At 39.1% G+C, this 16,554-nt stretch overlaps 1 protein-coding gene across 5 annotated transcripts in view; it reads left to right on the top strand.

Moving 5' to 3' along the window:
* LOC147261836 (pituitary adenylate cyclase-activating polypeptide type I receptor-like) overlaps nucleotides 1-16,506 on the top strand; it is a 28,582-nt gene extending 12,076 nt beyond the window's left edge. For 2 of the 5 annotated variants that reach the window (XM_086204055.1, XM_086204054.1), the window contains exons 4-15: nucleotides 1,976-2,086; nucleotides 2,168-2,268; nucleotides 2,355-2,452; nucleotides 3,287-3,419; nucleotides 4,630-4,783; nucleotides 5,444-5,504; nucleotides 5,829-5,898; nucleotides 5,990-6,081; nucleotides 7,954-8,037; nucleotides 9,926-10,055; nucleotides 10,572-10,613; nucleotides 11,587-16,506. In XM_086204055.1, the coding sequence (XP_086060181.1) occupies nucleotides 1,976-2,086; nucleotides 2,168-2,268; nucleotides 2,355-2,452; nucleotides 3,287-3,419; nucleotides 4,630-4,783; nucleotides 5,444-5,504; nucleotides 5,829-5,898; nucleotides 5,990-6,081; nucleotides 7,954-8,037; nucleotides 9,926-10,055; nucleotides 10,572-10,613; nucleotides 11,587-11,811 (1,301 nt within the window). In that variant the 3' untranslated portion in view covers nucleotides 11,812-16,506. The remainder of the gene's footprint in view (nucleotides 1-1,975; nucleotides 2,087-2,167; nucleotides 2,269-2,354; nucleotides 2,453-3,286; nucleotides 3,420-4,629; nucleotides 4,784-5,443; nucleotides 5,505-5,828; nucleotides 5,899-5,989; nucleotides 6,082-7,953; nucleotides 8,038-9,925; nucleotides 10,056-10,571; nucleotides 10,614-11,586) is intronic. The other 3 variants (XM_086204056.1, XM_086204058.1, XM_086204057.1) reach the window with 3 other exon arrangements.
* Nucleotides 16,507-16,554: the final 48 nt, after the last annotated feature.

The raw sequence follows: 16,554 nt of genomic DNA, 5'->3' as shown, positions 1-16,554 counted from the left end.
ACGTGATGCATTTTTATGTGACGTCAACCTTTCTAGACCTTTTCACTTGTCACATGTTTTCCTCTTAAACAAGGTTTCAGTTTATTTTGCGTGTGGTTGTATGGTAGAAATGAGCTCTGAACTTGTCATCAATATTCTGCGGTCGCTGCACGCCATCACTCAGAATACAGGCAGAAAAAAAAATCTGGTTCAGTCCTTCGATCGCATCAGCTTTAATGAGTAAGAATTTATGTCCATCTTGTGGGTTCATCCATCTGTGTTTTTGCGCTTGTGTTGTGTACTGTAAATGGACAGTGTAGTCGTACCGTGTGTGTGTGTGTGTGTGTGTGTGTGTGTGTGTGTGTGTGTGTGTGTGTGTGTGTGTGTGTGTGTGTAAGCGGCATCTTTGCAGCCCACTGAAGATTCAGTATTCTGTGTGGTCGTGTGTGAGATAACCAGTGATGCAGACAGAGTGCTTTATTAAGCCAGTTACCTCGGTAGCTCAGTGCGGCTCATTTGGCTCAGATTTGCCCTTTAAAAGGTAATTGGCTTCCTGTCCGGCTCGCCAGACAGAACCAAAACAGATTAGAGCGCCAAGCAGAATCGAGAAAAGGTCTGCAAACACACATGTCCAAGAACATACGTGTGCACACAAAGACGGGTGACAAATTATAGGAAAAACAAACATAAAGTGTCTTGTTATCTCCATCAGAGCAGCATCAAGGCAGCATTACATAGATTCTCTCTACTGGAGGATTCCACTGTATTCTTCTGAAATACATTCTCTTGTTTAGATGATGATGAGGGTCTAACATGTTGATCCAAAATCTCCCACGGGGCTTAGACTGGGTTTAGATCTGCTGAGGTGCTCACTGTCAGCGGAAAACATCTGCATGTGCTATGTCCCTACGCTCATTCATTCAGGTTTATCCTTTCATGTGTCACTCATCTGTGCGTCCACATCATGCACAGGAGTGAACGCACATACGTGCTGTCTTGTACCTGCCTCTGCAGCACTATGAGATCACCCGAGCATAAACAATGCAGTAAACAGAGAGAGAGGGAGAGGGAAGGGGAGGGGCTGAAGCTCAACAACATGGAAGTAGATAGAAATCAAAGTTAGTTGCAGTGACAGTAAAGACATTTGTAGAGACAGAGAGAGTCAAGCGTTGATGGGGGCAGAGCAACACAAGGAGATCCCATGGTAGTAAACCTCCACCAACCACTCCAGTCGCAGTTTACGTTCTCATCTGTACAGATTCATATTCCTTCGATAATTTAGACTCAAAACTTTAATGGGTTTTTTCGGGACATTATGATGTCAAATTAAATTACGCCTTTTATCTTTTGGATATAAAATGTCATTTGTGGGACTTTGGGGGGGGGGGGGGTTGGTCATAAATATTACTCAACTTGGCAAGAAACATTGCTGTGATGTTGAACTTTGACCTTTGACCTTTAACCACCAATATCTGATCAATTCACACTTAAGTCAAGTGAATATTTTAAACATATTTTAAGAAAGCCATTCAAAGCGCTATTGAGACATCGTGGACGCGTTAGATGAAAGAAACCTTGACCTTTACCACCAAACTCATTTACTGGAAGTTTTGGGCCTTATCTAGAGAACTTCCCTGAACAATAGCTGGAACTGGCCTGAGGCAGATTTAATTTTCAGCGTGTTTAGGTGAAAGACCACATGTTCACCACAAACCCTGCAGGAAGTCATACCTGTAAAGGTTCCCATCATTTTAATGAATGTTAGGAAGACAGAAGTGCTCAAGTGGTGATGGAAGAATACTGACATCTCTGGCAGAACTGTACTGAGAGTTCAATGACCTGTCTGGTAAAATATGTGTGTTGGTTTGGACTAAAGGGGCCAAAATGAACAAATGTGAAGTTGAAGTGATTTTTTTGAGTTAATTAAACTCTATTTCAGACGTTGGTCAGCAGACATGGTGAATAAGCTCCTACGTGTATGTGTTTCTCCTCCCAGTGTGCCCGTGGATGTGGGACAACCTGACCTGCTGGCAGGCGGCCAGTGTCGGAGAAGTCGTTGCGGTCAACTGCCCCGAGCTCTTCCATGACCTGATGGGGCCTGAGGAAGGTGAGCAGGAGCATCACAAACTGTCTCTCATCTTCCTGCTCCACTTCGCTTCTGCTCATTTAAGCTTATTTCTACTTCCAGAGTTGGGGAAGGTGAGTCGCAACTGCACAGAAGATGGCTGGTCAGAACCTTTCCCTCACTACGTGGACGTCTGCTTCTTCTATGACAACACCACCAAACCTGTAAGACTACACATCCTGTCCCATCGTAGTACACAGCTGTACTTGTTACAGACTGGTTACAGTTGTTACTCCGTTTTCTTCATCAGGACATGTACTACGCCTCAGTTAAGGCCCTGTACACGGTCGGCTACAGCACATCGCTGGTGTCCCTGACCACAGCCATGGTCATCCTCTGCAGATTTAGGTCAGTTTCATAACTGTGGCTGCTCACAGCAGTCTTGTCAAAAAATGTAAATCATAGTCTTACTTGGAGAGTTTCCCTTTGGTCTCAGAAGCTGATTATTTGAGACGAATAAAGATAAGTTTGAGAGAGAGAGGGGGAGAGAGAGAGAGGGAGAGGGAGAGAGGGAGAGGGAGAGGGAGAGAGGGAGAGCAATTCGAGATCTTAAATAAGGAAAGAGCTGCGACAAGAGGGAAGGATATTTGTCAGAAAGTGAATTTAGGGAAGGTGAGAAAATAGTCCAAGGTCCAATTCTCAAGAAAGACAGAGTTGAGAGATTTTGACTCTGTCTTCAGTTCACATTTTCCAACATTGAACAATGCAATAATTGTTATTGTTTTATTGTTGTTTTCTCATTACCTGAATAACAGATAACCATACAGCCTGCATTTTTAATTACTTTTTTTTTAATTTACCACACACAGGCCAAATTATGGCAGTTTTACAAATCCTTCCTCAATTAGGCAGTAAAAGTCACTCACACATCCCTCCATGGCAATATTTATTTTTTTATTTTGAATATTTTCTTACGATCACTTGCGTACTTGCATTTTTTTTGATACAATTACCAGAAATTAAAATGTGCAAAAAAATATTGTTGCCAATTAAAAGTGCCACCAAACATTTTCTAACAGTGACAAGGCAATAGAGAAAATTTTTAGACAAGATATGGAGACAGAAAATATAATCTTATGAGGAGACCATTAAAGGCTTCAAAAGATGAAAAACATCGATGACATCATCACCAGCCGGCTTTATTTTAAGAACATAAAAATGTGTCTTTATTCTTGTGTTCAGGAAGCTTCACTGCACCAGGAACTTTATTCACATGAACCTGTTTGTGTCCTTCATCCTGAGAGCCATCTCGGTCTTCATCAAGGACGGCGTGCTGTACGCTCAGGAGGACAGCGACCACTGCTTTGTACACACGGTCAGTAGCAAATTCTTCATATACAACAAGGTTATCTTTTAAATTACATTTGGTTTGTGCTGGTTTGATGATTACAGGAAACTCTTCATTAATCTGAAGCATTTAATTGCCAGATGAGACCCTTACTCACTCTTAAGTCTCTCTTCAGACAAAATAATTGCTGTCAGGATTTAAATTAACCTTCTTTTTTTTTTTATGAATACTGGTTAGTCCCTCTCACGTAGGATTAAAGGGTTTAGCCGAACAACTACACAGCAGCTCGTTTCCATCTTGTGAAGGAACTGTAACATACGATCATGACTGCTCTGGTTCATGAGCTTGAAGCATCTCTCCTGTTTGATATGCACCTTTTGAAGCAACTTCAGTCACATGTAAATGCTAAAGCAAACATGCTTTTAGATGACTAATACTGCCTGATTACGAATGCAGAACAACCTCTTAGTTTTTGTCTGCAAACAACACATTGCTGCTTGTTCAGCAGGCATGATGAATAAACCTAATTAGGGACACTAATGGCTTCAGCAAGGCCCGTGGAAATCTTCTACTAGGGTCCCATTAACATATCAATGCTTACGTTGCCCTCCTTTTAAAAGTCCTCCGTCGCTATGGCAATGACAGCTCACCATTATTACGCTGGAGCGCTGGGAGTCCTGACGATGCTGTAATCAGTTGACCCCACTCAAAATATGGACTCTTTCGTCGCGATGATGTCATCAGATTACAGCCCACCTGACATGAGTGAGAGGCGTACTCGTCACTTCAGGCTTTGTTATAACTGCTGGATGGTGCAACCCTGTCACCCCAGTGACAGCAATCTGTTTACACTGGGATTTACTGGTATAAGGACATTTGTCATTCTGACATTTATTGCGGTGAGCTTTAAAAAAAAAAAAGAGAGAGAGATGGAGAATCAGCATGGATTGGGAGGCTGCAGCAAAATACTATGTTCATACAAAACATATTTCCTACCTCCAGGTCAAGCTTTTCCAAAGAACAGTTGGAAATGTATTCATATGTGAAGGTCTGATAAACGGCGCGTGGTAACTTTTTGAAACACTTGTCATTTGTTGATGAAGAAATTTTAGCAGAGCTACCTCCTGAGATGTAGATGAAATAGCCCAAAACCATCGTCCAACATGAACAATTCAGACGTGATATATTAGATACAAAAGAAATATTAAATAGCTTTTTTCTTGGTGTCCTCACACAGGTGGCGTGTAAAGCAGTGATGGTCTTCTTCCATTACTGTGTCATGTCCAACTACTTCTGGCTGTTCATTGAAGGTCTCTACCTCTTCACTCTGCTGGTGGAGACGTTCTTTCCTGAGAGGCGTTATTTCTACTGGTACACCATAGTCGGCTGGGGTAAGTGTCTGTTACTACGAGTGTAAACACTGACTGTGTTCCTTTGCTCAAACCTGTGTGCCGTTTTTCTCTTACAAGAGTTGTTTTCTTGAGCTTTTCTTTTTTTTTTTAGCAGATTTTTAGGTTCAATTCTGAGATTTCTGTAGGAGAAGAGATTCATGCACTGAACAGGCTCTATTTTTCTTACCCCACCCCGACCCCCCCAAAAAATGAAGTTTTTATGCAAATTACAAACAATCAAAGCGCAATCTTGGAAAACATACCACAAGTTTAAACAATGCATCGCAGTGGTAGAACATGTTTGGCCCAGAAGTTGTGATGTCACAAATCCGCATTCACCGTATGAATGTCTTCACTTCAACTCGTGTCACCATAAGTAAGGGATTTTTGAGCTGAGGTGATTTTAAAAATATGCAAAATGCTAATTTACCTTTTTTATTTGTGTATTTTAGTTCTACTGATTACACCCTCCAATGAGGATGACTTAAGATGAATTCAGTATCAGTAATAACCTCAAGACATGAATCTTTAATATGTTGCAATTTTCTAAAACCGCATAATTAAAAAAAGTACTGCTATTACCTCACAGTTTAACAGGTTTCAGGCTGAAAAAGTTTTTTTTTTTTTTTTTTAAATGATACATGACTGCTTCTTTTGCAGGAACTCCCACCATTTGTGTAACTGTCTGGGCGGTTCTGAGGCTCCACATTTATGATACTGGGTATGTCAGAACCCCTCAGCAACACTCGCTGGAAATACTTGTCAGGAACCAACATTTTCATCTCTGCGTGAAGAAATCTGCATCTTCACAGCTAAACAATTTATAAAAGAAAGGGGAAATACAGGATGACTGTCCAATACGACATTGTTATCATCCACAGAATCCTTCCAGAATAAGTGGAGGCTATGTAACGCACTCGTTTTAAATCTTGTGCTCCCTCCTGACCTGTCTTTTCACTCTGCACATTAACACACTGTGCCATCTATCATCAAGAGCATGAAGGGAGGATCATACTGAACTGAAATACTGTGCTCTGTCCTCCAGATGCTGGGATACCAATGAGAACACTGCCCTCTGGTGGGTGATTAAAGGACCGGTTGTGGCCTCTATAATGGTACGATCCTTTCCTTTCTTCCACGCTAACTTTGCCTGCCTGTCCCAGCTGAAGCTTTTAACAGTCTTTTTTATTGTGTTTCGGTCCTCAGATCAACTTTGTTCTCTTCATTGGAATTATCATTATTCTGGTCCAGAAGCTTCAGTCCCCTGATATCGGAGGGAATGAATCAAGCATTTACCTGTAAGTCTTCAAATTGACTAAAATGGGTCAATTTGTCAAGTCAAGGGAATTTCATACATTCAAGATTCCTAAAGACTGCAGTGCTTGTTACTTGTGACACATGTAAGTTGGGTTGAATCCTACTTTCAGAATTCTTAGGCCAGCAAAACAAACTACAATGTTTTCCTTTAATAAAGAATTTAGGAAACAATTGGCCTTTAACGTCATTCTGAGGTGTGAGGTGAAAAGAAAATCGAGAACGTTACTTTCTGAAACGGTCACGTATTCTGAAGAGATGTGATTCATATTCGCTTAAAGGATAAAACTGGTGATATTTTATATTTTCCAATTGTCATAAGATGTCATGAAAAGACCAAAAGCAGCAATGAACTGATGATGGCGACAGACTGTGTCTGCAGGGCCTGTGACTTACTGACTTGTGCTTTCTGTCAAGAATTAGAAAAAAAAAAGTTCTATTCGTCCTGTTTTAGTCGTGTTAGCAAAAATCTTCAGCCTCTTTAAATTTGAGTTGCTGCTAAAAGATTTACATGTGGAGGAAGTATGAATTGACTCTGGGTCAAATATGCAGACTAAATCAATGTTGATTTTGGTCTTCTGATGGAACCTGTTGACAATAAGAAAAATACAGAATAACAGCAGTGCTTTTTATCAACACCAGCTAATATCTCGTACATCACACGAAAGTTTTTCTTTAGATGGGCCTCATGTCTGAATGTTTTCGTCTGTTTTTGCTTATCGCAATAAAAATTTGATCTCAGATCAGATATTCATGTCAAATAAAGTGTAATTAGCAGAAACGCTCCCCAGAAATAAGGGCAGCAGGCCTGCGCGTTGACCACAGAACAAACATCTGAAAGGTAAATTGAGTACGACAAAACGAAACCAAGAAAAGGGCCACAAAAAATAGAGGAATAAATAAATACATTTTCCGCTCTTTTTCAGCTGTATTTAGATTTCATGGCCTGTTGTAGCCTTTCAGTACAGTGTGTGTTTTTCCACAGAGGGAGACGAACCAGTTTGTATTGTGGGCCACTGTGTCTACTGGTTGGGGTTTCCTAAATTGTGGAATCTCCTCATTTAAAAAGTTGGCTTCAATACGCTTCTTACCAGTGACCTTCCATCTAGCACCTTAATCCAACCCCACACCCTCTAACTGTTGCAGTTGTTTTTCTTTTAAGAGAAGAGAACTGACTTGAGGACGGTGCTTCGGTGCAGTCCAGCGAGGGCATAAAAGTCCCTTTTTATTAGCGTCTCCTGATAGCGATAGCATAAAGTTGACGAGCCATAATAACCTTTAACTTTAAACCTTAAAAATGATTCAGTGAATACATAAGTGGAGAATTTTCTAAGACATCTAAGGAAAAACTGGATACGAAATTTCACTCAAGGTCCCAATAACTTGTACACAAATATAAAACACGCCCGCTTCATGCATGAGGCCCGTCGTCATTTAAATTCATATTTCTCTTTCAGAAATTGAACAAACTTTTTCAGACAGGAACCAAATGTATAGAAGGATTGTATTTTAAGCACAACAGTCTTATTTCCTCATTGTTAATGGCTACACTTTTGATGTGTCCTCTTCCTCTGGGAACATTTTCTGATGATAATAAATTGTTGTACCTGTTGGCAGGAAGCTTGAGTCTCATTATGGAGTTGTACTGTAGCCAGACATCACTCCTGTTCAGCTCCCAGAGGATTGTGTCTTTTGAGGCTCAGCAGATAATGCCATTCTCATCTGTTGCTTAGACCTGTGCGTGCGTGACCAAGTGTGAAGGTGTGTGCGTGTGTGTGTGCTGTGTGAGACTGTTTGTCTGTGTCCCTAAAGACGCTGTCTTTGTTGTATTGTTGTGTTGTCTTTGTGCTGTGTAGCAGCTGTGCTCAGAAATGCTTCAGTGAGCCCACACAGGCTGTTCAGCATTCGTGCAGGATGTCAGAGTTATCCACCATCACACTGTAAGTGTGTGTATGTGTGTGTGTTTGAACCACAGACACACCAGTTTGAATGGGAGGTGAGAGAAGTCAGTCACACATACATACTGTACAACTGAGTATTTAGTTAACCTGCGGTTAACACACACACACACATACACATACACATACACACACATACACGCACACGCACACACACAGGGCTATTCACTTCTTTTACTTCCACTCTAATGTTATTCTGCCATGAATAAATGACTGTTTAATTAGATTTTAAATTCATTATCCTAGCGCACCTCTCACTGCCTCTTGTCTTCTTTTCCACGTGTCAAAATTTTTAACAGAATGTATAATTTCGGCTAATGGGATTACGTTACGTCAGCGCTTCGGCTGCTCAGCGGCTCAGCCACCATATTTTAAGAAGCAAATCAACAAATATTTCTTAAGAAACCACAGTGCTGAGGTGGAGCAACAAAACAGAGGTTGACGCGTGGTCAAGAGTGGATCTCAAAGAGTCACAAAAACAAACCAGCGTGTATTTTTAAGACTCCTCTCACCCCGCATATAGTTTCTGTTTGTCTGCTTGTGTCTGTGTGTGCGTGTATGTGTGTGTGTTACACAAATATTTTAAGTTTTCAAATGCATACTCATTGTCTCTATCTGAGAACAAAACTATCGATCCATTTTGTGGGACGATTGCTGTGGTCAAAAAAGTATTTCATCGCAAGTCAAGTTCAATGCTATTTCAAACACATGAATGTGAATCCAAATCTTTTATTTGTAAACTCAAATGTTTGCAGATTAACTGCATCCTGAGGGCGGAGCTTATGCTGAAATATGTAAAAATAAAAGTGTCTATTGGCCGGTCATACTGTCACTCTGATTGAAAACATAGAAGTTTGTCTCATCATGCTTTATGTCTGATTTTCAGAGAAAGACTTTGGCCTCACAAATTAATTTTACTAGCAGTAAAACACTTTCTTACTGCAGTGTCAGTATCTAAGAATTGGTTCAAAGGCCTTGTGGGGCTTCAGCAACCTTCGGCGGGTCACTAGATTTCACCGTCCAAGTCCTTGTCTTGTACATGTGTGTCCTCCATTCTTTAAGGAGTCTGTTGTCATGATTTCTTTGAGTTTCCATTTCCTCAGTGGTGAAAAATGTAATGTTCCACTGTGTGTGAAAATGCTAATATAATATGTGTATAATATGTGTCAACAGTTATATGGACTCGGGTAGTTTTCATACAAATCAAGAAATACAGAAAAAGATAAACTCGTTAAAGTTTATCTATTTTTTTTTTTTACAGATTGTGATCTCAATGTTAAAAAAAAAAAAAAGAATATCAACAATATTTAGTCCCACTTTTGCTCTTTTCACTCTGTCTCCGGAAAATGAAGCAAAAATGTGTACTTCTAGACATCTCAAACAAGGAGGAATAATTGTATATTTGTTTGGACTAAAATATTGTACACATTTGGCACTTAAGTCTTATTTACATTTATAATGTTGTATTATTTAGTGTTAACACAAACTTGTACAAGTCTAATGAAGAAAATTGTCTTATTTTGATCAAGACAGGTCTCTTACACAGAAGAATAAACCTCGTGCAAGTTGTCTATGACAAAAAATATATAAAATATCACCATTACTGAATATCCTTAAGCTGATAACTGACCCTGCGTCTTGAGCAAATTTCATGCGTGGATTAAATATTTCAATTATTGGATTAAAATGATAATGAGTGAGGTCAAGATAAAGTCCCAACAGGTTGCAACGAATGTTTTTTCGAGCGGCTCGACTGTTAATGAAAACTGTCAACATTAGAATGAATTTCATCTACACTTCTATCTTACTAAACTGTGTGTGTGTGTGTGTGTGTGTGTGTGTGTGCGCGTGCGTGCGTGTGTGCGTGCAGGCGTCTGGCGCGTTCCACCCTCCTGCTCATCCCCCTCTTTGGTATTCACTACACTGTGTTTGCCTTCTCACCTGAAGATGTCAGCAAGAGGGAGAGGCTGGTCTTTGAGCTGGGGCTCGGATCCTTCCAGGTACCTTTGCCTGCTTTTAATCCCACAGAGATACCCCACGATAGCACAGTGAGCTAATGAATCAAGTGTTCTAGGTACGAAAACTTTGAACCTGCAGTTGCAAGAATGCACATTGACCACTAGATCTTCAACGGATAGGAACATCCCGTCCTCCTACCAGTCAGGATTTTTGCGATTCTGTGTAAGGGAACAATAAACAGCATAGAACCGACTCTTAAAAGCAGAGGCAGCTCTTGATATTCTCTCACGGCCCTTGGACATGCAATTTACTCATGACACAGTGTAATTCTTGGGAAGTAAAGAGGAATTTTTAAGTGTCTCTGCTGATCAAAGCTGTCAGCACTCAGGTTAAAGTGTAGCTTTTAACAGCGAAGCTTTTACGAGTTTATCACTCCTCTTAATACATCTCTGGGTTTTTGTTTTATTAAAGTTGTACTGATCCCTAACAGTAAAAGTGTTCTCCCGTTGTCTATCTGGAGCTCATTTTCTTCTCTTTTGCCTGCTTCTCCTCCTCAGGGCTTCGTGGTAGCCGTCCTCTACTGTTTCCTAAATGGAGAGGTAAGCCCTTCGTAGCCACGATCTTCATCCTCCTTTCATTCTTTTCATTTGATTTCTAAATCCGATGTAATCCACAAATGTCCTAAATGCTCTTAAAGACAGACGTCTGAATAGTCCAACCCCAGCAGTACATGAATATTTGCTGATTATACAGATTATAATGTATTCGCAAACATATGTTTACATATTTGAGAGATTTGACGTAGTTTTTAATCAAAATTATTATTTCCATGATGAATAATGTGTTTTAAGACCAGCGCTGAATGTTCCATCATACAACTATTATGACATAATTGCGTAATCAGACTTCTACCAGAGTTGAGCAACTACTTTATCGCTAATCATAACAGGAAATATAACATATATCATGAATGCATATTTGAAATTTCATATATACTCTATGCGTGAAACTGTAACATTTATCATTCTGCGCTTGTTGTTTTGACAGTCATTCATATTGTCGTCCGAAATAAGGAGTTATAGTTGTTGAAGTAAAGCGAGACATTGTGAATTGAGGAGTAAGATCTGAAGTAAGATCTTCTGATAAAAAAAAATGAAATTGTGATGAAAAAGATATCAATGTTGTTTCTTTACGAATCCAAGCACAGGCGCTGCCCAAGTTGGGTTTGAAAATCCCAAATTTTGTTTGTGAACGCAAACGTTTTAGTTGAACATCCAGAGGTTTTGTTGCTATTCAGCTGACTCTTGGGTTGGACATTGAGGAGTGGGACACGTCTCTACTGGCCGTTCTTAAAAGGAGCGACAGCCTGGCTCGTGACTTTCAAAGATGTTTATATTCACCATTAATAGATTTTGAACCATACGTTTAGATTGCAACCCTTTTATATTTAAATTCACAGTAAAAATACACATGTAACTCCATAATGAGTATCATAAAATAACCCTCAAAACTTACTGTAACATTTCATGGAGCTGCTGCAGCTTAAAGTACATTAAAAATGACCTTGTGAAGTTTCTCCCTGAAGGTGCAGTCAGAGATCAAGAGGAAATGGCGCAGCTGGACGGTGAACCGGTACTTTGCTGTGGACCTGAAGCAGCAGAGGCACCCTTCGTTGGCCAGCAGTGGAGTGAATGGCGGTACTCAGCTGTCAATTCTCAGCAAGAGCAGCTCCCAGATACGGATGTCCAGCCCTCTGGCGGAGAACGCCAACATCAGCCTCCCAACCTGAGCACCTGATTGGCCAGAGTCATCTTCAAGGTGCCGCTCCTCTTACGTCCATCCAGACCAACCTGAGCAGACCAAAGTGGCCCCACAAACCTCTAATATTTTGTAGTTTGGCTTTAGAAAATTAGGTATTTCTGACAGCTTTCACTGAAAGTGTTACATCAGAGCTGCTTAGCTGGCTTCATAATTTGATCTGGTTTTACAGTTTAATGTAGGCGACTATTTTTACTCTAGTGCTTTGGTTATGGAACTATTATCAATAATGCACTTAAGAAACAAGTTTAAAAAAAATTATACAAAATCAAAATTTCATTTCATCAATTAAATTTTTGGACAAAAAAAGTTACAGATTCTATTTCTACTAATATTTTTTTACCCCATTTTATTGTTTTGTTTACTGAAAAATATTAGAATAAACTAAAAATAGCAGCACCGAAAGTTATGAAATAAGAAAAAATAAGAACAATAATGCAAGGGTCATATATGACTGCTGGTGTGTTGAGTCAATGTGCTTCAAAGTGCCATAAAGGTGGATCTGAACTCAACAGTCCAAAGGTAAAAAAAAAAAAAATCAACCAAACCTTCGCCTTGCTTGTACAAATGCTCATTGTTTTAATGTTTCATCATGAAGGTCACCTTTTTACTACAATCAGCCGTAAGTACAGAGTATGTCAAAAGATATATTAAAAAAAAAACAAATAAAAAAACAACAACTCTTGGAATTTGTAAATAGTTACATTTTGGTGTGTAGTTATTTCTTTTCTCGATTTCTTAATTTTGCATTGAGCAGTATTGTAATTACCTTTTCCAAAAAAAAAGGAACTGGAGCCCAAATCTGTAGACTTCATCCCATAAACTGAAGACCCAGAATATCCACACAATTTAGTCTTAACTATTTATTTGTATTAGATTTTAAAAATATGTATACATAGTGCCAAAATGAGTGAGTGCTATAGAGAATATGACAGAACAGGAAAACCTCTTAATTAATTTATCCTCGTAAACGGTGCACTAAAGTAGCACAGCAGACTTCTTATATGTTTTTGCGACTGTGAACAAAACCGTACATGTGCCATTTAGTGAATGCTTTTATCCAAAGCTGCTCACAGTGCCATGAGTTCATACGTACAGTATTTGACTGAATCAAACAGGCTCGAAGACATCGTAGGATTCTTTTCCTCTGAGCTTCAAACCATTGTGCCATCTGAAGTTTGAAATTTTGCAAGGTATCATCCCTTTCATCTGCATCCCAAAGTGCCTAGTCAGTCACAAATAGCTCTCATTTTTATTTATAATGCACAGATGAGTCGCCATTTCCTGCTAAGAATGTACAGAGTGGTGTGTTAAACTGTGAATATACTGTACTTACTCTTTTGTTGGCTACAAAAATGGCTCACCTCTTGTTTCTTTAATCTTTGATGTCATCGTGTAAAAGAGTCCTGCTGAGATTTGTTTGTTTTTTCAATTTGAATTACTTGAGATGACGTTTCTGCTGCTTCATTTCAGCCCTTTGGTTGCAGCAAACCATTTATTCCAGATAATCGCAGGTTCATTTTCAGTCAGCGTGGATGTCAAACACATAAATGGCTGGAGGACAGATAAATGTTGGAACACTAAACTGCTTTAATGTGACAGCTCTTGACAATCATGTCTCCCATTCTGTCTTTCTGTCATTTTCTTTGTGCACAAACAAATTAGCAAACGTTAACAATCCAGGTGAGGAAACCATTTGATAAAATGAAATGATGTGCATGGAGGATTTATCCACTAATATTTACTCCAGATTATTTATTTTTCTACTGTCATCTGAGTGGATTACAAGAATGTAGTGTCTAACAGTAAAAGAACAGAAAAGGATGTTTATTTATTTTCCTCAAACATGTGAAATTGCTCATTCTTTATTATTTATAAGATGACTACTTTTTTTTTTCTTTTTTTTTTTGGTGCCATATTTGAAGAGCCAGAAGTGATACGAAAGTTAAATACTATGAAGGGAGCCGGAACAAGTTTAAGGAAAATTAAATCGTTTATCATTTAAATAATCTGTAATGTTTTGGGTTTTTTTTTTCTTGAGGGGAACCACTGCAACAGATAAAACACCAAGTGTGTGTGAGGGTATAATCAAAATCTCTGCTGCTGCTTACGTGTTCTATCACCAGCCATCATTCTGAGTCTGAATCAGCTCAGATGGAAACGACCATGTCTCAAAGCTGTTACTGTATGTGGAAAAAAAAAAAACAGGAGTACCATGTAGAGTACCACTCGACTACGTCTGCTCTGTGTTGTGTATTTGTCTATCACAAGATGGCAGTCAGGTTTTGGATTTTGTTTTAGTTCGATAGCATAGACTGTATAAAACAAGTGGACGATAGCCTCCTGTTGGTTTGTGGACTGCTGTTAGAAGCCCTTATCTGTCACCATTTTGGTTTTTATGAGCCAGAAGTGACCATTTTTGGAGAGTAAGGGGTGGATTTTACTCATATCCAGAGAGCACCATTCATCCATATTTCATTTCTACTCTGTTATCAATTCTGTAGCAACTTATGGCACGTGGAACAAAAAGGTGAAAATATTTTATTGTTATAAAAATATGTATTTCCTTTGGTATAAAAAGACATTGTCAGCAATCAAATTATTACAGTGTATAGGAATGTATGCAAAAGATCTGTCTTTTGTGTGGCAGCATCTATTTTCTATACAAATCCATGCTAATTGATGAGTTGCCATAGCAGACCTGTAAATCACAAGCTATGCTATTATACTTCCTATGGGAACTTAATTCCCCAAAAAATATCAAGACCTAAAAATACTGAGATAAACAAATTGGGAAAATGTGTAATTATATCAAGTGAGGCAAAATGATACAATAAATCCTATTTTATGAGACAAATAGCACCAAATCATAGCAGAAGTTTTCTCAGGGCACTTTTCATATACAGCGTGTCTAGATTACGCTCTCATAGACACGAGTCCCCCACTGCGAGCAAGCACTTGGCCAGAACTTCCTTTTAACAGGAAGTAACCTTGAGCAGAAGCAGACTCAAGGTGGGAGGCCATCTGCCTCAACCAGTTTATATTCAAGCACTGGAGTCACCGTGCTCTCCACATTGGCTTCACTCTCAGACCTGACAGCTAGAGTCCTCTACTTTTATAGCATCTATGTTTGATTGTTTAATAGAGCAATGAATATCTGTCTGGTGTTTCTTTACTTTTCTTCAGTCGTGTATTTGGATTTTTCTTTTGTCGTGTTGATTTAAGTATTGTGAGGGACAACTAGGGCACTTAGTGGCTTTTATTCACATAAATCTCCATTTTTCTAAGTGTACTACAAGGCTTTGAAAAAAAAATCTAGTAGTTTTGTTATCGTGCCTTCTCTGAAGTCCTTTCTGCTCCTGTAGTATCAAAACTAACTGTGCCAAAACATTTACTGTGAGCTGTGAGGAAATCTGGAAAGAAGGCATTTAAATTCATTTTTAGCTTTGGCTGACCATGGGTCAAATCACGCGCACCTTTTTTTCTTATGATTAGGTAAACATTACAATAACATACATTATCACAACTCAAAGAGAGGCGTTTGGCCTACACATTTGAAGGATTATTCACTTCCTTGCTGACCATTAGATGGCAAGATTACCACTCTTCTGTTTGCAGAGCAATTATGAGAATGGAAGAAGCAGCCACTTAGCTTAGCTTTGCACAAAGCCTGAATATGCCAGAACACCATCTTGTATACACGAGCCCGTTTTAATGCAGCATTGGTCCAAAGGTCCCAAAACTCATCAAATTGCAATTTTTATTTCACTATTATACCCAAGAATAATGTGTAACTTAGTGGGGACCCCAACTAACCAGCTGCTTCTCTCTCTCTCTCTCTCTCTCTCTCTCTCTGTTTCTCCAATGCTAAGCTAAGCTAAGAGGTTGTTTCAAGTTTAAATTAGAGCGAACCTTGCTAGCCTAAATACTGTTGAGTGGTTTTGATCTTGCCAGTGCATTCATAAGCTGGGAACAGAGAAAGTTCAAACCGCCCTGCCTGAATACACAGAAGGCCTGTTTGTAATGATTCACATAGTTGATTGTTAGTCCTCATGATACTCCACAATTTTCCTTTGTGAACGTGTCTTTGTCATGTAGCAAAATTTCATGTAGCTAAAGTAACATTAGCCCTCTGGCTAGCCAGTTAAAAATGTTGACCTCTCGAGCTTGTTTTTGGTGCCGTTTGTCTGTTAGCAGGATGAGACAAAACTACGGTTGGTAGGTGTAGCATGGGCCAAGCAAGAATCCATTAAAATTTAGGGCAGATCTTTTTTTCATTGTGGAAAACTTTTATTTATTTATTTATTTATTTTTGTATTCTGGGTTTGGCTGAGGTCACTTTGGCAGAGGTACTGTCTCTCCAAGTACCCTCTAGTTCTCAAATGGGAACTTTCCGAATTCCCAGCTGTCAGCACGCACGACATCTCTTGGCTAGAAAGTGAATGACGCCATTTCCCAAAATGTCAAACTTTTAAATGTAACTATTCTCTGTGTTACATGTCTCCGTGTTTCGATGCCTTTTCTTGAGCCAGTTTAACTAAGTGTTGTGTGTGAGAGAGTTTTTGATTGACAATGAATTTTTGAATGTACAGTTGTTGCTCAGCTGCTCTTAAATGTCGCCTGCTATATTGCCATAATGTACAAACTGTCTTTTCTTGAATATATATATATATATATATATATATATATATATATATATATATATATATATATATATAAACA

The sequence above is a fragment of the Aulostomus chinensis genome, chromosome 5 (genome assembly GCF_037954235.1).
Source record: "Aulostomus chinensis isolate RoL2024-O1b breed Wild chromosome 5, RoL_Achi_v1.0, whole genome shotgun sequence".
Taxonomy (NCBI): Eukaryota; Metazoa; Chordata; class Actinopteri; order Syngnathiformes; family Aulostomidae; genus Aulostomus; species Aulostomus chinensis.
The sequence above is the reverse complement of the archived record's forward strand: the minus strand, read 5'-3'. Positions and strand labels throughout refer to the sequence as shown.